We start from the raw sequence: 25,936 nt of genomic DNA, 5'->3' as shown, positions 1-25,936 counted from the left end.
TAGCTGAGCCTTAATAAAGCCTTAATAGGCTTCTTATTCATTCAGCTGCATGCAATCAGGCAAATAGTTTGTGTTGTTACATTGAATAATAAGTCATAAAAAAAAAACTTCAGCCTTTTCATTTTGGTTGCATGAAAAATGTACTGTATCACCTTTAATGTTGAAAGACAGCGGAACCAAAAGCAAAGACACAGCCGCACAGTGTTAGACATGGACATGGCACAGGCAGATTCAAACCAAAAAAACACACAAGGATTTAAAATACATCCCTAACATCAAATTACACTGGCAGAAGAATTCATTAAAGGTCCCATGACATGCTTTTCTGGTTATTACCCGTCCCCTTGTGTGTTATGTAGCTTTTTCTGCATGTAAACGGTCTGCAGAGTCACAAACCCTCAAAGTACACCCTGTAGCGAGTAAAACTCTAACACAGAAAAGACCTGTCTATGCTGCCCCAGAACGCCTCGTTGGAGATTTATCTTTTTCCATTGTTTTCTTCCTGGGTATGGTGACGTAACCATACCCAAATGGACCAATGGATGTTCCGCTGTAACGGTGGTGGACTCATCAGAACAGAGTGGGCGAGCTGACCAATCAGAGCACACTGGGCTCACAGGGAGGGGGGGGCAGGAGCTCCAACAAGCCGCTTAGGACAGAGAGTGAATACACATACTATACAGAGATGCTGTATGAGAAAACCAATGTGAGTTTGGAAAATTGCACAATGTAAATCTATTCTAGTATACCTCAACAATGGAATTATGATCAGTAGAAATTGCCATGACATGGGACCTTTAAAAATGTTATCATGATAAAATAATCAGTACCACTTTACAATAAGACTACCCTTATAAAGGATTCATAAAGGGTTTATAATTAGGTTGTAAACACTTTATTAATCATTAAGAACCATTTATAAACCAGTTCTAACATAGTTTTCATACATCAACACAGGCTCACTATTTAGCAAGATGACTAAGCCTTATATTGGCTACTTAGCGAGAATCAACTCAGTGAGCAACAGATACCAAGGATGCTGGCTGATGAAGAAGACGAAGTAAGCTAGGTAGCCAATATAAGACTTAGCAGTACAGATAAATATGGGCTCACTATTTGGCAAGCAACCGGTCACAGTTGCCCTGTTTATCTCATGTCTTATAAAAGCTTATTAATGATTTATAAAGTGTTTACAACCTAATTAATAAATGAATTACAAACTATTCCTAAACCCTTTATAAGGGTAGTCTTATTGTAAAGTGGTACCAAATAATCAACACTGAGGGTGTTAAAAAGAGAAAGTACAAATAATACGAAACAATTAAAATAAATTAATATAAAATATAAAGTACATGTACACATTAAATGTAATTACATGTGATTGTACCAGATATACTTAAGAAAATCTAACCATAAAGCTTTAGGTTAACAGAGCAGTGGTTAGCTTAAAAAAGTAATCAGTTAAATCTGAATTAATGAGTAAGAAATGTTCAACATACTAGTTTTCACAGTATCAACATACACACTAAAACTATAGCAGTACCATTGCGTCATAATGAGCACCTCAGACGTTAGGGGACAGCGACATACATTTAGCTTCATGATGTTCCTTCATTTTTTTAGGGGTCTTTACCCAAAAATACAGTATTAAATCACAGGACTCTGCAATGGAGCAGTTGTTCCCGATGAATGTTAGATAAAAGATGAAATAAATAGGAAATATTACGAGTTATGTAACGACAAAGCCTGCTGAAAACTCTCAAGTGTTGACCCGACAATGGCTCAGTTTACTATTTTCACCCTAATATCACCAGTAGAGGGCATCAAAGGCTAATTCTTTCAGTCAAGTCTTGCATCCAAAAGGGACATTTCATGCTTAACCATAAAAATGTGGTAATTTCCTACATTTTAAAATAAACCAGACTGAATTAAATCGAGCAAAATCTACCTTAAAGATTTAGCAATTTAGCCACTAAGTTCTGTGTTAGTTCCAGACTTATATGATGCAAGCCCATGAGACACCACTGAGCTGGATAACCAACACAAAGGATCGATTCCCAAAATAATGATAAACAGTACGATGTGAAATCATCATGCATTTTGGTCCAATATTTGTGTGTAAACATTTGATAAAGATTTGTTTGAGTGAATTCCTTGTGGATTTCTTAATCCTAAACTACTGATCTTACTGACAACCATAACTTGAATAGGCTATATGTTAATAAATGGGAGTGTTTTCATGATGTTACACCAACATGTGTTTTTACCGTACTTGTCCCGTGAATGTCTTTAAGCAACCCTTTTGACAACAACAGAGGGTTGAATTGTATCTCATAGATATCTTATCTTTTTCCACAAATCAATCTTTTCACAACTGTTTAGTTCGTTACATTACCACTAGTATCAGGTTAGCTAACCTCAACTTAGTCCAAACACCTGATAAGCAACCATTTGCAAATAAATAAATAAAGAGCAGTTAGCCCCATAGCTTACTTATGGATGCATGTTAGCATTGCTTTAGCCAGCTGATTAGCTTGCAAGCAAAGTTCAAAACAAACTAGGTACTTTTCAGACTTGTTGATAACAATTTTATCAAAAGCAATTAGCTACAAAGCTACAATTACTTTTTGATAAGTCACACAATGATGTAGTAACAAAAAGGGTAAAAAATATGTCCACACGCAAACATCTGCATAGCTAACTAGCTTATAAAAAATGTGATAGCTAGCTCACCAAAACTGCTGCGTGTGGCCATTAGTGGATTCTTAAAAAGCCTCTAGGAGCAAATGTCTAAAGGAAAGTGTTCTAAACTGCTTTCATAATATAATTAGAGAAGTGAGAAGTGCTAATCATATCAGATAGGAGACCACGGAAGGTAAAGTAAGTTACCTTATAAAGTTGTCAGTTGGCTTTTTCTGATTTAAAACCACGGTACCAAATAATCCAATGTTCAAAATGACTTACCATACGGAAACAGTTCGTCAATAGATAAACAGGTTGCATGAGGCCAAATGCTTAGCCTTTGATTTGAAGGGTTAATGTTTGACATCTGCTGACAGTCAGCAAATTAAAGCACCGGAACATCTTGTAAACATCTCACTGAACTATGACAAACTACCATTTCTAAAATGGGGACAAAACAGTTCCCTTTTTCACAATATTCTGACTTTGAAAGAATCAAACTGACGTTTCCATTAGGCAAAGAACGTAAAGCGAATTAGTTGAAAAAATAAAATGCAAATTAGTACGTTTCCACCAGCTAAGTTAAAGTGATTGAACAGGCATCCTGAACGTGTAAATAAGTTAGGACAGACACTGTCAAGCATGTGTTAGACACTTTGGCTTGTCAGCATTTGGTTGTTAGTGTTCTATAGTTTATGTTGGCCGTTGTATTTGCTGTCTAAAGATAAAAACAGATAAATGCACTTGAGGTGCTCTAATGTATAAACTTATGGCTGTGAGCATCTCATTACATCAGACAAACACAACTACGACATTTATGGGAATGTTTTAGGGATATTGATACACATCAAATGTTTCCCTTACTGACTTTCGCAAAATACGTAAAAAATGTAAAAAAATACAAACAGAAGTACCTCAAGTGATTTCTTTTAAAAACTAGACTGGGGAAATGTTTTAAAATGCAATAGTTCTGAAATTCATTATATCCTAATCTGCAGTAAACCCAGTTATTTTAACCAAGTAGATACACTGTATACTGTCAATGCTCTAGACAGACTGTTGCTATGGCACTTTGTTTTCCCTCCAAGTGATCCATCAGTGACCTTGTGTTTTTGAATTGACTCTGAGTGAGAATGGTGTCCCATCAGCAGCATCATCAGAAATAGTGAAAGGTCGGGAAGCAAGAAAGAAAAGTCTTGCACATTTTACAAGACAGACTCAATGGCTTCCGGCATGGCCGCTGAGGCTTTGGTTTGGTTTGTGACGAGCGGGGAGGTCTCCTCTTCCGCCTGGGCATTGGCCACCGCCTCCACCCGGACCTCAGCCAGCTCCCCATCCTGCTGCTGCTGCCGCTCCTGCTGCTTCTTTATTTCCTGTTGGTTGATGTGGTGGAGGATTCCAGCTCCCAAAGCATCGCCTTCCACATTCACCACCGTTGTGGTACGATCCCTGTACACAAAATATGAGTAAGAGACAGACAGCTGAGTTCGGTGTACCTTAAAAGGGACCTATTATGCTATATTTGAAAAAATATATTGTAGGGCCATACCTATACAAAACATGTCTGTGAAGTTTTTTTGCTTAAAATACCAAACAGATCACCCATTGTAGCCATGCCTCATACCCCTCTATTCTCCTCTATTCCAGCCCTGTTCCAAAAAGGCTGATTCTGTGACCGTAGCTTTAAATGGAACAGCTGCTGCTAGCCACGCCCCTTTGTAGCATCACGCAGCTTTCCCCTGCTAAGAGTTTTCTACCGGGAGAAACTCAGCTAAACGCTGCCGTGATTAAATGCCATATTATGTTCCAAACCACATCAAGCATTATTTCTGAAACAGTATGGAGCTCAAACGTTTCTCTCTCGCAGGGTTTACCACAAGGACATTACGTTACACATATTCTCTCCAGTACAGCGTTAGCTCTGAGTGTTAGGATGCTTGCTAATGTAAACACAGACCATATTACTCCCAAAACACGCCGCACATTGTTTCTGATACAGCACATAGTTTGACATGTTCTTTCTTAAGTGTTTACCGCTAGAACAGTGCCATTATATGTATTATATACAACAATTTACTCTAAGTGCCTCCTGCAGACACCCTACTGAATACACAGACACACAGCTGCGAGAGGGGATTCAGCTAGACGACTGTATACAGAGACGATAGGTTGGGACGTGTCACGTGTGCCACATTTCGCCAATGACGTCATAGGAGCCAAATCCTGGATCTGCTCGTTTGCACCCCCGTTTTTTTTAGAGATGTGGGTAAGGAGGAAAAGAGAGAGGGTTGTATTTTCTGAAACTTTGTGAGTCCCCTTACACACCGGGGACACATATTTATGTATAAAAGACATCAAAAAGTGCTTTTTGCATAATAGGTCCCCTTTAAGTAAACATTGAAAAGGTAATTGTTTGGCCCCACCTGTAACCCTAACCCTACTAACCCTACAACTAACTATTGGTACCCAGTCTTTTCCTCTGTTTTGTTTATTATAGTTATTTGCCCTGGTTTAGACCTTAGAATCCTGCCACTCTACCAAGTTCGAGTTGACTGAAGATAGCAACGGTTTGTACAACTACGTGTAGCTCAGACTCTCAGTTGACTGCCGTGGCGCCACCACATCAAACTGCCTTCAAATCATTCAAAAGAAATGTGTTGAATCCTCCCATTGACAACCAAACAGGGATAAGTTTGCACCTCATCAATGGACCAACTGCAGGTTGCCATTCATTAACTTGTAATTCCCTAATCTGACCAATATGAAAATTGGTTCTTCTTGAGGGCTTGGGCTCAGCCTGCTTGGAATCTCCACAGAGGTGGTTAAGTAGTAACGTGCCGTACCATGCAGTGGACCTGCAATACTAGTATTTACAATAATTGTCGCAATGGATTTCAACGTACAATATCTTCCCATTAAGATAACTAAAAGAAGTACTGACAAAATCACAATTTACGAGCTCCTACCAGTGAATACATGGGTTTGTTATAACAACAGCATTAGAAAAGAAAAAAAACTTGGAGTGACTTCTGATAGCAAAAACCTTTGCAGCACCTGGTACATGTAAAGCAGGTATGCATTTAAACTTGTTCATGTTTATCATGCTGCTGTTGTGTGTTCTCTACTCCAGCAAGGCAAGCTGGTAAAAGTACAACAGATTGTTCAGGTTTCCCAGGAACCCTGGTCTAGTTAAGCTAACCGTAATGTTGGCAACTTGTTTACAGACATGATCAGATGTAGCTCTGGGTGTTTTTTAATACTAATTTCAGTTGTTATTTGCAGGCTTTACTTACACAATCCAATCGACAGCCAGCATAAGTGATAGGTCGTTGGTAGGCAAGCCGATGGCCTCCAGAATGATGGCGATGGTTATGATGCCGCCAGCTGGGATGCCTGCTGCGCCCACACTTGAGGCTGTAGCTGTCACACTAGGAATAATGATGAAATAATTATATGAACTACTAATAATAACACGCATGGAACAGAAAGCAGACTTTTCAATGTAAGAACAAATCAATGGAATGTGGATTTTGGTATGTGTTTTCTTCTCATGCTGAGCAATAGGAAGAAAACTTGTTATCGTTCCCTGAACTCACAGGATGGTGAATATCTGTCCAGCGTTCAGCTCATAATTGTTGAGCTGAGCGATGAAGACAGCAGCGATGCACTGGAATATGGCTGCTCCGTCCATGTTGACAGTGGCCCCAATGGGAAGGATGAAGCGGCTGATGCGCTTGTCGACTCCATTGTTCTCCTCGATACACTTTATCATGGAGGGAAGAGTTGCTGAACTGATGAGAAAAACAGATAGAGATACAGCATAACCATTTCAACTTTATCAACCAATTAAAACCAATACCATTAATAGTTACAATTGAATAACATACAGTTCAAAGAATGTGACACTCCCTACAAGGGCTCCTTAAAGGGCTATTCAAACCTATTGGATGTCGGTATATTGCAGAAAATCAGCTCTGTGGCTAACACACATTTGTGATACCTAACTTGTTTTGTTTAGCAGGATATTAACATAACTTTTTGATTTTGAGGCGTAATTGAATTTGGCTAAATTAAAATGTTAACTTTATGCTATAAACAAATTACATCACGGTAGCATGGCTGCACATTACCACCGCTAAGCTAAAGGCGGACTTGTGTTGGCGAGATGAAAATAGGTAGTTTATTTGGTCACTTGTTAGAAACCACAGTTTTTCATGACACAGAAACTTTGGACATTAATGAGAGGGGTATATAATACTGACGTATTTTATGTTGTAGAACAAAATGTGAAAGTCCTGGCTTATTCAAATATGTTATTTCAGGCTTCTAACTGCACAACTATTAAACGTTCAAAAAACCATTGACTTCTAGACGAGGGAACCTAGAGTCTCTAGACTCATTAATGCACCACTCTATTACTAAAAAGCAGAACTTCTTTTCCGCTTGAGTTATGGTCATCTGGGACCCTGCAACGTGATGTTATACTGTACCTTGAGCAAGTGGCGAAGGCCGTGGTGAAGGGTGTGATGAGGCCTGACAGGAAACTGAAGGGGTTCTTGCGTGTGAAGCCGAAGTAGATGAGGGGCAGGACGATGCCGCCGTGGATAATGTGGCCCAGGATCGAAGCAAATATATATTTTCCCAGACTAGTGACCAGAAGACCAACATCTTCCATCTCCACAATCTTACTGCCCACAAGGAACATGATGCCAAAAGGGACATACCTGAGAGACACAAGAGGTAAGAAAAAGGAGGAGGAAGGCTTTTAGAATGTTGGATGATAACATTAACAACCAAAGGTTGACAGACAGACAGTGCCTACCTCATACAACCTTTTACATGTTGAGTGTTAACACAAAATACCATCCAATACAGTACAAATGTGCCATGACTATTTATATAATTGGAACCCCACATGCAATCCACTTCACTCACCACATGATCCAGGACACCAGCACCATGGTGGCCTCGTTGAAAGCATTGAAGAAACGGATGAGTTCCTCCCCCTCTTCTCCCAGCTTCCTCAGCGCCACGCCAAACACCATCGCAAATAACACCAGACCAAGGATGTTCATGCCATCTGTGTCTGTACCAATAGGCACCTAAAACACACAGAAGAGTTGGACTTTAGGAGACTTAACACAGTGAAGAGGTTGTGGAATGGAGACTGGGCGACTGTACTTTCTTAGACACCGTAGAAAGACATGATTAAACAACAACTCTGTTCTTCTCAGCCTTGATTGGGTTTACGATCTCATACCCTTTATGATACGGTACAGCAGCATGCACAGTCAAACATGGAAAAATCTACAGCTAGTTTTAATTGTCTTTTATTAATGCATTCTTTTTTAGTTTTTTTTAATCAACATTTCTAAGAATTTCTCACACCTAGCATTGGGATCGCCCACCCTCCTCACTAATGTTGTGTTTCCAAGGCATGGTAAATCCCTAGGTGACTAAACCAAGGAAATGCGCCGGACATTGAAGCAAATGTTCGTAGTGGCCAAATGGTGGTACTACAACTCCTGTGTCAGTCCATGACGTCTTTGGTCCCAAAATGTTTTGTTTATTCCATTGACTTACATTGGGGGCAATGGTTCAATCTCCACTGCATTCAGCATGTCGTTGTGTCCTTAGGCTAGACACTTCAACCCATATTGGTCCTGTGAGGATTGCCCACAGTATTGAATGTATGTAAGTCACGTTTGGATAAAAGCCTCTAACAAGTGACAAGTAATGTAATGTAACATGGTCGAGGAACCATGAACATAAGTGCCACATTTGGTTCCAATCCATCCAGTAGATGGCAAGACATGTTACTTCAAAAAGAAAGGCCAAATCAGGGGATACCTCAGGAATAATCTTTTTTTTTTTTTTAATGGCGATCTTTACGATAGTTGTTCAAATAGCTCTGTTTTGACCAAGTAGTCAAGCAACATAAAGTATAGGGTATGCTTTGACTGGACATTTGTAGCCTTTCATTTTGGAGGTGTATGCTTGTCAAACAATAGTGATGATATATGCCGCCGTATTTTGTGCGAAATAGTTATCTGTGTGAACTTGGGTTCTAGGGCAGATGAGGATTCAGTGAACTGCATGATGGATAACTAAAAAGGACAGGAACAAATCCTGAGCTCAATCCTGTTCCATTGTTCGCAGTTCTCCCACAGCTCCACCAGCTTCAATCCCTGGCACTGGTGGGGCTGTCCACGATGACCCACAACAGACGAATACCATGGACTGATGCCAAAATCAGATCCTCTATCTGCTCCAACATACAGGGTCGGTGGGGGAAGGCAATAACCACTTGGGAGAAGTAGTTCGATTTAGTTTTTTATTGTACGGTCAAACAGTGTTGAATCATTTGAGTGTGTCGCTGCAGAAGACTCTTAAAATAAAGTATTTGTAGCATCTCACAGGGTGGTGATGAGGAAGAAGCCTAAAAACTAGAATGTGCTAATATGTGAAAGACTTCGGTTGAACTGTCTGTATAATGTCATCCATCTGTTTTTTGGCTTCCGATCTTCTGCCTAATTTTCTGACACCGACAAACTCGTCAAACACTTATCTATAATGACAGGCCTAAAGGAAATCTAGTAATGTGCAACCAGCCCAAGCTGTTTGTCCCCTGATAAGACAGACACATTATCTTTGTGACAGGCCCAATGGATACTGGTAGGTCATGCTGACCTGGACACTGGTCAACACTGTTGACCAATTAAAAACTCACCAATCAATAGAAACAGAAAACCTTTTGTCAGCCTTAATGAACTTGTTTTAAAGTTGTACCAGCCAAGGTTTGAAAACAGACCAGACTTCTGTGGTTGAATTACAAACCAGTGAGGATAAAGTCGAAAATGTTGGACATCTTTCCATAGTTTAGGATGTTTCCTCCAGTAGTTCATGTGAAAGACACATAATTAGTTGTGGGAAGAAAGACTGGTTGTGTGAAGTTGCCACATTGGTCAGATTATCCATTTCAATCATTTTCAGAAGTATCCCAGCATGTCAAACCGTACATCAGAAGGTTGTTTTTTTAGATGCTATTTGACAATCCAACCAGCACTTATTTTAGAGCCTACTGACACCTTACAGATATCTGATTACCTTCCAGTGATCTATTTATCCAGAAATAGGAAAAACACCACGCACATACCACATACACTCTATGCAGACGATATCGCAGAAAAATTGAAGAAATTGCTGATTGCTAAAGAAGCAAAGCACAGAACTTTTGCAAACTACTGAAAACTATTTCAAACACGGAACATCAAAACGTGACGTTGCTGATGCTACAAGGTTTTGTCAGTGTGAGTTTGCCAGAGAAAGTGGTTTTCTTCGAATATTAGGAGTCTTTTTCCTGGACACCGGTGATTGGTAACCTGTGGCAGAGGAATACATCATGCTAGTAGTATATGGTGCTCTGATACCACGCCAGCAATGAAACAAGAAGAAGAAGCAGGACAAAGATTTGATTTGGCAAACTCAGATAGCTTATTACACTGTGTTGTAAAAGATATCTTCATGGCATGTGTGGAAAGGAGGAATGAATTATCTTTCATAGGTGCCGTTTACACGAGGACAAAACGGCTTGTATCTGCATAGTTTCTCTTACGTATAGCCCTATTATTTACACGAGGCCGTAACAAACGGACCCCACAAACGATAACGGGTCCCAAGGTGGATAGATTTACAAACTAAACTCTCTGGGGGGTCAAACGAGTCTGTGTAATCGCCTCTATACAAATATTTCCTGAAAAAATAACGATAGCCCCACCTCTCCCCGCCTCTGCTGCTCACTGCTGTAGCATGGCCAGTAGCTACTGTCAGTAGCTACTGCTAGTGCTACTGCTACTGACCATGCTACAGATGTTAGTGCAAAATCTACAGCTCCTCTACCACAACCATCAGCAACAAGTGGACATGGAGAATTACATGAACTACTACATGTTGCTAAATCCACCGCGGGGCATAAACAGAAGGGTAGCCATGGCAACATTGCTCCGGGCCATGCTCCGGGGTCTTCTTCGCTGCTTTTGGTGTATTTTGTGGCGGAAGTTACAGCGCCACTTACAGTCCCGGCATATGTACTACAGCGTGTCCAGCGCTTTCGAGCGGTCTCGTGTGGAAGTACAGCGCCACTTACAGTCCCGGCATATGTACTACAGTGTTTCCAGCGGTCTTGTTTGAACAGACACGTTAAATGAAACGAATGCATGTGAACGGAAGACTTTTTTGAAAGCGCATACTGTGCATAAACGCAAACGTTCCCGTGTGCATATGGCCATAGTGATGGACTCACTCACTCTTCATTGTGCCTTCAACCTTAAAATGCGCTGAATAAACAACACTTTGTTTGATGAAGATGTGCTTTGCTGCTATCTGCTCTTTGCATGTTTGCACTTTTTCACACTTTAAGGAGCAATGTAAATAAAGCCTTTTATTCCATCAGAGTACCTTACCTGGTAAACAGTGCCTTTAAGGAACTTTTCGACTATTGTAAATCAGATAGAATTGTCAGCAGAGGATAGGTGTTATTCAACATATTGAAGGTTAACATGAAGTCAAACATCATTTTACTTCATGATTCTTGAAGACCAGATATCTACTCATTGACAGCTAACTCTGAATGTTTTGTTTACAAATTGCAACAAATAAGTCTTACTCCTTATGCCTTTAAGCTTAAAATGCTTTAAGGTGATAAACACTTAATAAACAAAACTGTGATGATAAGAGGAAATACGTAATGGACAATTTATTACATGAGCTCTGAAACTAGAAATCCACTCGTGATTATTTGGCACCTTATTCTCTGGGACATTACATAAATCAAAGCCCTCGGTCTGTGGGTCTGTGTCCGGGAGGGTGTGTGTATGTGTGGCACGAGAGAGCGAGAGAGAGAAAGAGAGAGAGAGAGAGAGAGAGAGAGAGAGCACCGGTTACTTGTATTTTTGTTGTCTAGCTGCTCTAAAAGATATAAGGAGCTGTTTCAACAACAAGGTGGAGGGAGAGTCCTCTCCTTTCAGACTGAGAGGCTGAAAACTACAGCTCAGGTGAGGTTAAGGACTCTCTGAGTGTTTAGATAGTTAATTTAGTCTAAGGCGCCGTTTACACGAGGACAAAACTGCTTGTATCTGCATAGTTTCGCGTGCGTATAGCCCTATTATTTACACGAGGCCGATAGAAACGGACCCCACAAACGATAACGGGTCCCAAGGTGGATAGATTTGCAAACGAAACGCTCTGGGGGGTCAACCGAGTCCGTGTAATCACCTCTATACGAATATTTCCTGAAAAAATAACGATAGCCCCACCTCTCCTGCTCACTGCTGTAGCATGGCCAGTAGCCATCTGTAACGATCAACTATCAAAAATAGCTGTGTTAATTAAACGCACAAGGGGTTCTTGAATGAAATAATATTATAAAAGGCAAACCAGAATTGTTAACGCCCAATATACTCCTTAAACAAAATAAACAGAGTCAGATTTCATGCATTGATCCATTATATTGACAAAGGAGCGATCTCACCCGGTGTTTGTAGAGAATATCTCTCTTTCTGAGCGCGTCCTCTCCACGGAGACGTGTTTCTTGGTCGGTCGATGCAATATCCACAGATTCGGTTTCTTTCAGTTAACTTCCCCGTTGCATTTATCCATATGCTGAGGAAATGACTATATCCCGCTGAATACCAGCAATCGCCACACACACTTCCTCCTGTCAGTAGCTACTGCTAGTGCTACTGCTACTGACCATGCTACAGATATTAGTGCAAAATATACAGCTCCTCTACCACAACCATCAGCAACAAGTGGACATGGAGAATTACATGAACTACATGTTGCTAAATCCACCGCGGGGCATGAACAGAAGGGTAGCCATGGCAACATTGCTGCGGGGCTGCTGCGGAGTCTTCTTCGCTGCTTTTGGTGTATTTTGTGGCGGAAGTTACAGCGCCACTTACGGGCCGTCTCCACGGCAGCGTTAAAAAATCTTGAAACGCTTCTGCCCATTCACTTTGAATGGGGTGACGTCACTTTTTTTCGCTTTCGCCGAAATGCATTGTGGGCAGGCGAGCGGAGATTCTCAGGATTTTCAAGATCCAAAGTTGAACAATGTTCAACTTTTGAAGCTGAGGAGGAAGCGTCAGCCAATCAAATCCCGTGTACGCAAATCTGACAGTTCAAGCTCTAGCCAATCAAACGGCGTGTATGCTGGGAGAGACATACCGCAGATCATTTCCTCATATTCCAAAAATGGAGGAGAAATTAGCGGTTTAGCGAATCAATCACCCGGTGCTTTATGACCAGACCTACCGGGATATAAACCGGAGGAGCCAGGCATGGAGGGAGGTGGCAGAGACAGTGGTATGTTTTCGCCTGTTTTGGGGAGTTTATATCCAGTTTACTTCGGGCTTTTTGGCTTCATATGTCGCGGGCGGGAGATTCATGTGATTGGTTGATCGCAAAAAAATCCCCAAGCCTCAGATACGCCCACCTCCAAGATTTTTTTAACGCTGCCGTGGAGACGGCCCGTTACAGTCCCGGCATATGTACTGCAGCGTTTCCAGCGGTCTCGTTTGAACAGACACGTTAAATGAAACGAATGCATGTGAACGGAAGACTTTTTTGAATACGCATACTGTGCATAAACGCAAACGTTCCCGTGTGCACAACGCCTATGTTATCTCAGTAGGTCTCAAACGGTTTGGTCACCATTTATGTAACACATATTTCCATTTGAGGGGGGAGTGATTAGTAAAATACGCATGAATACAAAGAAAGAAATGTTAAATAGGTGAAAAAAGGTAAGAAACACTTTTAAAACTTGTTGAGAGCTAAAACTAGTCTTTGCTGCTGCCTCAAAGAGGATCAGGGGGGAGAGGGGGGAGAGGGGGGAGAGGAGGGAGACAGGAGAGGCTGATTCAGGAGCACAGACACACTCACAACTATAAATTAACCAAAAATAAATAAATAAACAACTTTCAATTATTTTTTATATTGGATATGGTATGTTATTGGTTATGGCCATGTTCTTATGATTTTATGATTATTTAAATGTATACAGTTCTGTTTCATGTGGGCGTTTCCATAGATCTCTCTTTATTTTCCCCTCAAAATGCACCAGATTGATGCATTTAACTCCAAAATAAAAAAATAAAAACTTACTGGGGGGGCATGCCCCCGGACCCCCCTAGAGGATTTGAGGTCCACCCCCAAAATATGTTCACATGGATAGGTTCCTAAATTTTGCAAATTTTTAAAAATAATAATCCCTGTCCATATGTTTATTATTGAGTAGTAGATGTAAACTATAGGGCTTTCACTATGGGCAGCAACGCCAAAAATGGTAGTGGCCTGGCTGAGTGTATAATTCCCAGCCTGACTTATTGTCCCAGTCCGGCCTTGCATGTTACTGATCATCCTTCTCCCTTAACCAGGCCATCCATTAGTCTCTCACACAGTGCTTACTCAGGGAGTTTGCCTATATGAATGACTCAAACACACACTTAGAAGCCGCTCGGAGCAAACCACTTTTCCTTTCGAGAGTGCAATTTTTAGCACTTTACACAAGGATAATGTGGGTGTGCGTGCGTGCGTGTGTGTGTGTGTGTGTGTGTGTGTGTGTATATGTGTGTGTGTGTGTGTGTGTGTGTATACACACATATACCTTTTGATAGAGGGCAGTCCCGTTTGTGTCGTTCCCTACAGCAACCATCTTGTAATCAGTGGCATACTGCAACATAAAGGAAAGATGGTTTAATTCATACATTTTTGTTAAGTACATTCTCACGTAAAGGACAAGACTCCCCTATGTGTTGATTAGTTAGCATTTGAGCATTTGGAAGTAGCAAAGCTAGCTGTTTCCCCCTGCTTCCACAATTTCCTCCAACCTCAAGCTCCACAATTACTAGGGATGTAACGATACCAAAAACTCACGGTACGATAATATCGCGATAAAAAGTCCACGGTACGATATTTATCGCGATATTGAAAAATAAAGAAGAAAAACAATTGTGATTTATTTATTGTTTTACTTTTTTTTTTTTTTTACTTGAATTTTTTTTTCTTTATTGAATAATAAATCTGATTTGTACAGCATTTTAGTAGTATTTTAAAGTGTCAACAATATAATAATCAGACCCTGCAATAAAATAAATCAAGTTTCACTTTAGTTTTTCAAGTAACTCAACTCTAACTCACTAACTCACTCACTCAGCATCATCAGACAGGTTTTTAGGAATATGAGCATGCCCACATTTCCAGGTAGAAGCTGGGATGTTTGGGCGTTTACAATATCCCCTGCTGTGGAAATAACTCTCTTGCTTGGTACTGATGTTGCTGGGACAGAGAGATATGCTTTGTCCATGGGTGACAGCAGTGGGTAAAACTGTGCATTGTCTCTCCACCACTTCAAAAACAATACAGTTTTTGCCAAGAAGGTGAGGCTTATTGACAGGGCGAGATATACTGTTGGTACTTGTCAATGTCTCTAGGTATGTAAATGTAGCCCTGTAAATACGATGTCCTTTTGTGTTATCTGTTGTTTTATGTTCATGTTGTAACCTACTTGCTGCCATGTTAGACAGGTCTCTCTTGAAAAAGAGATCGATGATCTCAATGGGTGACCACCTGGTTAAATAAAGGTTTAAAAAAAAAAAATGCGTTTAAAACAATTTTTTATAATGTTTTTTTAAAAATCGCGGTAGATTTTGTCAGTCTCACGAGTCGACGGTATTGAGACATTTATTTACCGCGATATCGCGATATTCGATATATCGTTACATCCCTAATAATTACCCATGATAGCGGTATTGATCTTCTTATCTAACACTCCTTAAAATATCAAACTACTCTTTTAATTTCAATAATTGGAGCATTTTGGAAGGAGCCCTGCTAGATGTTTCCCATTGCTTCCACACTTTAAGCTAAGCTAAGCTAATTTCTTCCAAGCTCAACCTCCATAATTATCAACAGACATTAGAGAGGTATCGGTCTTGGTTTCTAACTCTCCTTGAAATGTCCTTCTACTCTTTTAGTATCAATAATTCAAGCATTTGGAAGTAGCCAGGCTAGCTTTTCCAACTGCTTCCAAACTTTATGCTGTGCAAAACTAATTTCCTTCAAGCTCAACCTCCGTAATTACCCTTAGACACATGAGAGGTATCGATCTTCTTATCTAACTCTCCTTGAAATGTCAAACTACACTTTTAATTAAATCATTTTATCAGAACAGCACTTAAAGGGAACATTTCTATAGTTTTAAAGAGGGTTTGCATGAGTAACTCAAAGCATATTACCTACAGTTTGGAGCAGTGCAAACTTAAGCTAAACAATCAGCAAAGATTGACAGAAATCAGTCAAATGTAAAAAAGGCCCAATTTAAAATGCTTGTTTCATTGGCACAAATGGCATTACTTATGTCTTTGTATTGCTCTTATAAGGAATGCAGCATGTGCATGGGGTTGGGGGCCAGCTTCAAACTGTCCATTGAAGTACAGACAGTCTTTCAATAGTAATGGAGACAACCAGCACGGCAACAAAGACCCCCCCTCTCTGCAGTGCTTTAAAAAGCCCTGCAACCCAACATGTTGACAGATCTATGGACTTCAAATGAAATGCAAAGAGATATACAGTACATCATCTAAATCTTACACTCCATTTGTTCAAAGGTCTGTTTAAGCATCTAGCTGCTTGTCATGTTGTGCAAATCTCCCCTGTCCTCTGCTTTCTTGGTTTAATCCACAGTTGGGCCCATTCCACAGGGGCTCTGCCAAAGTATAGGCTGGGTGCAGGGGCTGAATATCGAACTCTGTGACCTGGCTGCACAAGTCACTACCTTGTTTGTGAGTTTATCATTCACTGACCTGATTTAGGAAAGCAATTGGTTCAGATACGAGCGTCTGTGTGCGTAAGCCACTCTGCTTTTCTGTGTGTGCATAGCCATTTGGTTTCCCTGCATCCCCAAATATTGAAATGTCCTGCTTCTTATTTTAGCCTTAACGTGCACGATCATAATTCTAGGAAGTAAAGCGGGACGTGTTCAAGAGCAGTGAAGCAAGGTGGGTTGCTAGGCTGCCTGGAATGTAATGGTTTCGCCATGGTAACCGATGGTAAGGGACAAGGAAAAGGAGTTTTCAGGCGGTCAGCGCTCTCTATTGTGAGTGTCCCCTCATTAAGAGGCATTATGAGACTCCAGAGCTACAGCCAGGATATATAGTCGCTGGTTGGAGGAGTTCATTCTGATGATAAATCCTTACAAGACACAGGTGGCAAGAGGATTAAGTAAACGTGATGATGAAAAAGGGCTATTGGAGAATATAGTGTGGACAATGTAGTGTGACGAATTGACGTGCTGTTACTTACAGAGCGGAAAGCAGCTGCCACCAAATTAGCTGGGAATAAATTCCTGTGAAAGAAAGAGAAGGAAAAGTTAGATTCACAGAAACTGATTTGATGTCTATGCTGAACCGAAACAAGGGAAATAATTAACCTGTAGTTGGTTAAATAAAAAATAAAAATAAAACAACTTCCCATTAAGAAAGTATTTCGTAACCCAATGACAATGATACATGTTCACAGTATTGTTTAATCATCACTCCTTAGACTTCGGCTCTCCTCCTGTAGCAGTAAATATATGTATTCTTAAAAGGACATGTCTTTAAATTAAAGCAATTGAATTAATTCATATATAGAAAATTATCTTTCTCATCATTTAAAAGGTTAGTCCAGTTAGCCAAAAACGGCCAAAAACGGCTTAAAACGTTACAGAATTCATCTACTGTTTGTGACTCCACAAATAAGAAAAGGCAACCCCTAACCCTAATAAACAGATATCTTATATAATCTATTGCATTGTTGTTACTTTGACTGATTAAGATGGAGTTTTGGGTTCATTTGGTGAACATGAAAACAATGTTTTTTGGGCGTGAAGAAGTTGTATCAAAGATCAAAGATAACCAAAGGTCACAATGAACAAGTTATTGTTAAACATTATTTTTGGTGGTTCTTACTATGTGTAATGTATCCTGTTGTTCGTAGACACCAAACAACCAAACACTGATAATAACCACTCTTCCAGAAACCCAAAGTTAATATTTACTCAGTTGTTACAAAACGTACGTACATAAGTACGTAGACATGTTTAACCCAAACCAGGACCTTTGGCTTAACCTAACCAAGAAAATGTGCAATCCTGTTTTTCACTGCAGGTTCTTGATGATACAAACCATTGCATGAGGATAAATGCACATTGCATGACATTTGCTTGCTTTAGAATGCAGCCAAATAGTGAACAAAGTCTGCTGCCATGCTAGCAGCTCTTTTTAGCTGTACTGATGAAAGCTATTTGCTAAAATAGTCTCAATGATAGAGTTACCAAGTTTATGTTTAGCAGGTACTCCCCCATGTTGCCTTTTTTAGTTTGCTAATTAGCGCTACAGATGTAGAGACATTTAACCTAAAATCTAAAATGATAACCTCATAAAAAGTCAGTTGGGTTAATCCTCTGGAGAGCATGAATGCTTTTATAAAATGCCTTGGTAATACCACCAATAGTTGTTGAGATATTTGAGGTTGGATCAAAGTGGTGGAGCAAAACAGATTGACAGCAACAACAGAAAATAACTTTACACGTGTTTGACCCCAATGTAAGTCTGTATACATGAAGGATTTCTGACATACTACTAAAAATGATATCATTCTGAAAAAAGCAATAATTCCACGAGTGTCATGAAGTTTAATGTTTGACAAAAACTTTAACAAATACACATAAAGGGCTTGCCATATATAATGCTAATTATATTTTAACGTTGTTGTAACTTTATCCTCTTTGGCCACATCTATTCCCATGGCCAGACCACAGCCAAGCAGTTCAGTCTGAAACCCCTGCGTCATCCTTGCCTGCAGTTCAGGGTCAAATCTAATGTGGCAGCTCCACTGGTTAAACTGGCAGGTAGCCATGATGTTGTAACTTAGTAATGTCTTCGTTTCAATATGCTGCTGAGAAATGTTTTTGTTTGGTTGAATTCTTGAACCCATACAGGTTTTCGAACTCTTCTTCTCTGTGAGAAGGCAGTCAGGTTTCCTGCTGTCACATGACGGGTGAGGATCTGGATTAACTCTGGGAAACCAGAGCCGAGAGCTGGCAAGCTTTTCTCACAGACCCCCCCCCCCCCCCCCCCCCCAAAACCCCGGGGCCCCACTGGCTGCTCTCTTAAGGCTCATTTTAAAGATGTTGCATAACAACTTGATTTCCTTATTAATTGAAGCCAAACATCATTCACGGTCCTTTGAATTCAGGGCGGCGGAAACGCCTGCTAATGTCATTAGGAGTGATTCATTCGATTCTGAGTTATACACTTATTGCAAAAGTTTGCACATTTCTTTGGACAGTATGGAAACATGGTTTACCTCATTTTTTAAATAATAAGTAGAAAACAGTAGTTTCTGAATTGTATTCATCATTGTTTACTTTTTTCTTTTTTTCTTTCAAAATGCATTTTCTAAATATATTCAATTCTGAAATGGGCCATTGTGCAAAATGAGTACTTTACGTTTGGTTCTCTAAGTACAAAGTATAATTTGATGCTAACATTTGTTTTGCTTTTACGTTTTTAAGTGGACCTATCATGCTATATTTAAATGATATATTGTAGGGCCATACCTATATAAGGTATATTTATACGTTTCTGTTTTCAAAATACCAAACAGATCATGCATTTTAGCCATGCCTCATTTCGCTCTATGTGCTGTTTGCTGTCTACGGGTCTGATTCTGCTGACCACGCCCCCCTGCAGGAGAGGGGAGACGTGCTCTGATCAGCTGCTGGGCTGTCACAAGAGGGGGAGAAAAAGAGATCTCCGTCCTCCGTTTTTTATTATATAGAGTCGTTATTCATTTGTTTTAAAGCTCAATAAATAACAAAGAAGACCTTTGACCGGCACTTTTCTAATTTTGTCCGGAAGATTTAAACTTTAACGGACATCTTGCCTCGACGGGGGGGGGATTGCATTGAATTAAAGCAGCGGGAGCAAACGCTTGCCTCGGGGAGGGAGAAAAAAAGCCACAGCGGAGAATAAACAGAAGGGTAACCATGGTAACTATGGGCGGGAAGTCTTCTTCGCTGCTTTTGTGACAGACTACAGCGCCACTTACAGGCCTGGCATATGTACTACAGCGTCTCCAGCGCTTTCGAGCGGCAATGGCCGGCCGTGGCCCAACCCCACATTCCCCTGATAGGTGGAGAGTTGGCCCAATAGCCGTAGCGCCACTTCTGTGACGACATAGAAGTATTCAAATCTGGATCAGTCTGTATCAGATCCGTTGCAGCCCCTTTTTTAGAGATTTGGGTATGGAGGAAAATAGAGAGGGTTGTGTTTTCTGACACTTGGTGAGTTCCCTGGAACACCGGGGACACATATTCATGTATAAAAGACGTACAAAAGTGCATTTTGCATGATAGGTCCCCTTTAATGTTTGACAATTTCTGTGAAAGAACGTTGTAAATGTTTAGAAAGGTGCTATATAAATACATTTTATTTGCATTATTATTATTATTATTATTATTTGTATTTATTTTATTTAGTTTTACACTATGATTGTGACAAAACCTTGTATTACTGCACTGCTGGCAGTGAATGTGTGTCTGGTATGAATTTATGACATATGGTTTTAGGAGTGTAGATATTTTGTTCAACAGATGTGTTAAGAAAAATAAAAACAATGTTCAGGTGTTTCATAGTTTGGTGTAAGTACGTTTAGACAGTACATTCATATAAATCCTTTACAGAGAAAAGAAGGATCTTACACTTTCTGCTGCAACTATCCCATTCAAACCATCAGCTGCTGTGTAAATTCTGTGCTGCTCCAACCTTCCTGAAATCTTTCCAACAACTCCTATATAAAGTTAAAGTGTAAGACAATCAGCCTGACCACCTGCTATTGTGATAAGGGAGAAAAGCTGACAGCAGCAGTTGGTTTTCAGTTTGTACTACTGTTAGGGTTTATCACTCCTCCTCTTCTCTCTCTCTCAAAATACACTCCACTCTCCAAGCAGCTGTCAGCTTTCCCTCACACTGAGGGAGGGCGAGGGTAACGAGGGCTGGAGAAGCCCTCCATGAAGACGTGGTCCCTTTACTACTGTACAATGTTCCCTAAACGTCTCAGATGCATGCAGTGTCACACTGATCAAACTGAAACGCAGACTTTCATTAAATGTATTATGGGAAAAATGTTCACATAACTGTAGTAAAAAACAACTATATTAAGTTTGAGATAATGTTTTGCATTGCTTTCAACTAACCTAATACAGTTCTTGACATAATACATTTAATTTAAAGTCAACGTTTCAGTTTTTTCAGTACTTACCTGTAAAATGTAAGCAGCCCTTTTACAACAAACACAATATGCTCTTTTTTTGTTTTTTAGTAACATAGTTATCCTGCTAGTAATCCCCTATTTTGTAATCTGATTATGTCTTTTTCTATGTAACGGTAAGGGAATACACTTACTATCCCAATAACCTAATCCCATCAAATATAATCCCCAGGTCTGCATGCATCCTACTGCTACTATATGTTATATATCAGCCTGTATGATAAGGCTATTTGAGCTCTAACTATGTTTTGAATCCTGTCAGAATGAGAAGAGAGAGGCGCGAAGGAAGCCGTTTGGTGTGAAGCGAACACATCTAACGTAACTCAAAACCAACAGCACTGGTTAGGAAGCTTTCCTGTCAGACGAGCTTCATACTGTCAGGTAGTGCCACACATTCAGTGTTCTCTCAACTTCTGTCCCGTAATGTGTTGGTCAACTTTACTTAGGACACTTAGGGTATTTCTGTAGTACTTTGACTTACAAAAAAGGGCACGACTAGGTCTAAATTGTCCACCTCTGCCCTTTCACACTGATGCACTGACTAGAAGCGCACCACAGTAGTCCAGATCTCGAAACTGTGACCTCTTATGACAGTACAAACATCGGTATTAAGTGTTTCAGATATCGCAGGGTACACTGACCTGCTCTTTAATGTCATTCATTATTTACAGGAGCACAGGTTCCCCTCCCCTGCTGCAATATCATTATGATCAGCTTGATACTCAACAGTGGCCTTTACAGTTAGATGTGTCTCATTGCTTCGTACTGTAAATGAATCGTAACATTGGTATCCTGCAAGTAATCGCCATGTTTTAAAAATGTAATCTGATTACATGTTTTTGTATTCATCTGTAAGGGAATACAGTTACCGTTTTCAGTATCCCGATTACGTAATGCTGTTACAGGTATTCCCCTAGCCTGTACGAGTAATGGATTACAAGTATTGAACTTGTATTTATTGGCAATTGGCTATCTCTATATCAAATGTAATCAAAAAAAGTATTTTCTTTTCTTTTCTTTTTTTTTTCTTGAAATCTAATCCAACAGCCATGGAGAGTTATCAGATTACATTACTCTTTCATTTTTCTACAGAGGTGGGAAGTAACTAAGTACATTTACTCAAGTACTGTACTTAAGTACAATTTTGAGATACTTTTACTTAACTTGAGTATTTCCATTTTATGCTACGTTGTACTTCTACTGTACTTTACAGATCTGGATTAATAATGTGAAATATAATCAAGTCTTAAATCAGACTTTAGTTCCACCTGGAGTAAATTCACAAGCTACCCTGCAGTATACAAAGTCATTCAAACTTGCTGCACCTTTACCAGCTTTCAGAACACTTTAATGATCAATCATTATAAAACATATCATATTCTGAAATGGACCAATCTGCATAATGAGTAGATTTTTGAAGCTAATACTTTTGTACTTTTACTTGAGTAACATTTTGAATGCAGGACTTTAACTTGTAACAGAGTAATCCTACACTCTGGTACTTCTACTTTTACTTATGTACAAGATCTGAGTACTTCTCCCACTCTGAGTTTCTAAAATGTATCCTTTTACAGTTACATAAATAAAACCCTAATCAAATTACAGTTACATTTCTAAAGACTGGGGATAACTAGCAGGATTATAATTTTAGTAACAAACTAAAAACGAGCATATTGTGTTTGTTGTAAAATGACTTATTACACTTAATTTGACAGGTATCTAGTTATTGTAACAGAATATAGTTTGAAAAAACCCTGCCTGTTGAACATGTTGAAGAAGTGCTTTTAAGTGCAGTGTTGCGTTCACGGTACCTGGCAACGGTACTGTTAACGGATTACATGTAACGGGATGACGTAATTAGATACAAAAAAAAGTATTGAGAATTTTCTTAATTATTTACTAAATATCTTGGTTTCTTCTTGATTTAAATTACATTGTTCTGTTGTTTTACATGATACACTTAAGTAAAAACCTGTTTATATTTATTTCTCTTGTATTTATTTGCATTGTATTTGATATTGAGGTAATCCAAAAGTAACAGAAAGTAACAGGATTACATTACTTTTATATTGTCATACTCAGATTGAGTTACGGATTACATTTTTTTTACAGGTAGGCTAACTATTTATTGTATCGATATACATTTTGAAAGTAACCCTTTCAACCTCGCATGCATCTGATAAATTGATGTAGCCTACCATTGGTGTGTAAAATAGTAAAGCAACAAATCATTTACTCAGATTACGATACCGATTACATTTTTACAGTAACAAATTATTGTAACGAATTACACATTTAAAGTAGTGAGCCTGTTGAACATTGACGGAACAAAAGATGTTGAGTGTTGAGTTCACGGTACCTTGCCAGGTCTAAGAAGGAGTCGGTGGTCTCCTTGTTGTTGCTGATGCTCTCCAGCCCCAGGTCGTTGGTGTTCAGGGCTCCAGCCCCCACCCCGGGTTTGATGATGAAGGCCAGGGTCACCCCGATCCCCGAGGCGATCAGCGTGGTCACCAGGAAGTAGGCGACCGCGATGCCCCCCAGTTTGCCCAGGGAGCGCGTGTCCAGGCTGGCGGCGCCGGACACCAGGCTGCACACCACCAGGGGCAAGATGATCATCTTCAGCATCCGGAGGAGCATCTCTCCGGGGAAGGCGAAGTAGGTCATCTGCGCCTTGGTGAGGTCCATGTTGCGGACCATCATACCGAGCCCGACGCCCACCAGCACCCCGGACACCGTCAGGATCACCAGCAGGTTCTTCCCAAGGAACTCCATCAGCTTCTCCTTGAAACTCTTCTTCATCTTCGGGCTTTTCTCCACGATCATATCGGTGGACGCGGAGCTGGGCAGTGCGTGCCCGTTGATCTCGCTCTTTTTCTCCATCCTTTCTCCTCTCTAAGAAGCAGCGTGGGAAGCGGTGTCTTGATCCTGGCAGCGTGGGTAAGGGTGCACACTCTCGTTCGGCGCACGCACTGTGCTGTGGGGGGGCCGGGCGGGTGTGAAGGCTGCGTGCACAACGGAGGGAGAGCCAATGGAGAAGGAGCAACGACACAGAGAGGCAGTGGATCATGCGCACAGCAGCCCGGCTTTATACCAGCAGCATATGATGCAAGAGCATTGTGAGATTGCCGGGCTTTCTTGGCAATGTGGCACACTTTCCTTTATTAGGGAAATGTTATGTAATGGGACGGGAACAGCAGATTATTCGTTAAAATGTGTCTGGCAGAAAGATTGTAGTCATATTTACAATGGCATAATAATTGCAGGTTTCACTGTAATGAGTATGTTTAAAATGGAATGATAAATGGAAAAATATGATTTAAAAAAGGAGTTATAGGAGCTACCACACTGTAAAAACTGTGACTGGGGTCAATTCATTTTAAATAAATAATTTGTAGTAGCCTTTACATAATAAAAAATACTTTGTGCATTTAGGAATCACATTGAGCTGAATTCAACAAACTTAAAATATGTATTAATTGCATTTTAATTACTTTTTTAATATATAAAATTAGCTGTGACATTTTGAGTAGAAATTAATTGAATTTGATGAGAGCCTCAAAAATGCAGAAAATTAATAGAAGTTAGCTCTTTAGTTCTAATCTCTTCAAACTCCCGCCCATTTCGCGCCACATTGAAGTTCTTCACTTGTTGCCATAGCCCACGAGTAGCATGAAGCTGCAGCGTCGGAGACTGCACTCCCAGGACCGCACTCACAGGACCACACTCACAGGACCCTAGTTTTTCGTGACACTGCCACCTAGCGAGCAGGAGACCTGAATATGAATGACAACGCAGAGAGTGTGAGTAATGTGAAGTGCTTTTAAAGTTTTATTTGTTTAACATTAATAACAATTCCGGTGTCTTGAAATGAATTGTGATTAGCTAACATTAACTATGACGGGCCGTCTCCACGGCAGCGTTAAAAAATCTTGAAACGCTTCTGCCCATTCACTTTGAATGGGGTGACGTCACTTTTTTTCGCTTTCGCCGAAATGCATTGTGGGCAGGCGAGCGGAGATTCTCAGGATTTTCAAGATCCAAAGTTGAACAATGTTCAACTTTTGAAGCTGAGGAGGAAGCGTCAGCCAATCAAATCCCGTGTACGCAAATCTGACAGTTCAAGCTCTAGCCAATCAAACGGCGTGTATGCTGGGAGAGCCAGACCGCAGGTAATTTCCTCATATTCCAAAAAATGGAGGAGAAATTAGCGGTAGCGAATCAATCACCCGGTGCTTTATGACCAGACCTACCGGGATATAAACCGGAGGAGCCAGGCATGGAGGGAGGTGGCAGAGACAGTGGTATGTTTTCGCCTGTTTTGGGGAGTTTATATCCAGTTTACTTCGGGCTTTTTGGCTTCGTATGTCGCGGGCGGGAGATTCATGTGATTGGTTGATCGCAAAAAAATCCCCAAGCCTCAGATACGCCCACCTCCAAGATTTTTTTAACGCTGCTGTGGAGACGGTCCTTGATAGTCTTAAGGCAATACAAACAAACATCTGTTAGCTTATGATAGCTTCTAACAGTATTAAAGGGACTAAAAACAATTATTCGTTAGCTATAGCTTTCGGTAAAAGCATTATTAGCAAAAGCATTAGTTTCGTTAGCATATTTGATTATTTGTTTAATGAAACTGTAGCGTGATTTTGGCAAGCCCAACTAGGTGTTCTACATTAATTGTTGATTTAATCACTAATTACAGTAAGAGTGTGAGTAATGTGAATCATGTTGTTTGTTTAAAGTTAACAACTATTCTGGTGTATTCAATTGGACAGCAATACAAGCAACACGTGCTAAATGTCATCTGTTAGCCTATGATGACTCGCTGCAAAACCAACTGTTAGCCTTTTTGTTTATTTGTTTAATGAAACCGTATGTT

General features: G+C 40.2%; 1 protein-coding gene across 1 annotated transcript; it reads right to left on the bottom strand.

The window, feature by feature from the left end:
- Window positions 1-1,180: 1,180 nt before the first annotated feature.
- slc1a4 (solute carrier family 1 member 4) lies at window positions 1,181-24,105 on the bottom strand. The gene is made up of 8 exons (XM_034122048.1): window positions 23,417-24,105; window positions 17,047-17,089; window positions 14,351-14,416; window positions 7,618-7,784; window positions 7,173-7,406; window positions 6,279-6,473; window positions 5,976-6,110; window positions 1,181-4,131 (listed from the first exon to the last, which is right to left on the bottom strand). Exons 1-8 carry the CDS (start codon window positions 23,935-23,937, stop codon window positions 3,888-3,890), a joined length of 1,605 nt encoding a protein of 534 aa, XP_033977939.1. The 5' UTR covers window positions 23,938-24,105; the 3' UTR covers window positions 1,181-3,887.
- Between the last annotated feature and the right edge of the window lie 1,831 nt (window positions 24,106-25,936).

The sequence above is a fragment of the Trematomus bernacchii genome, unplaced genomic scaffold, assembly GCF_902827165.1.
Source record: "Trematomus bernacchii unplaced genomic scaffold, fTreBer1.1, whole genome shotgun sequence".
In the NCBI taxonomy this organism is placed as follows: domain Eukaryota; kingdom Metazoa; phylum Chordata; class Actinopteri; order Perciformes; family Nototheniidae; genus Trematomus; species Trematomus bernacchii.
The sequence above is the reverse complement of the archived record's forward strand: the minus strand, read 5'-3'. Positions and strand labels throughout refer to the sequence as shown.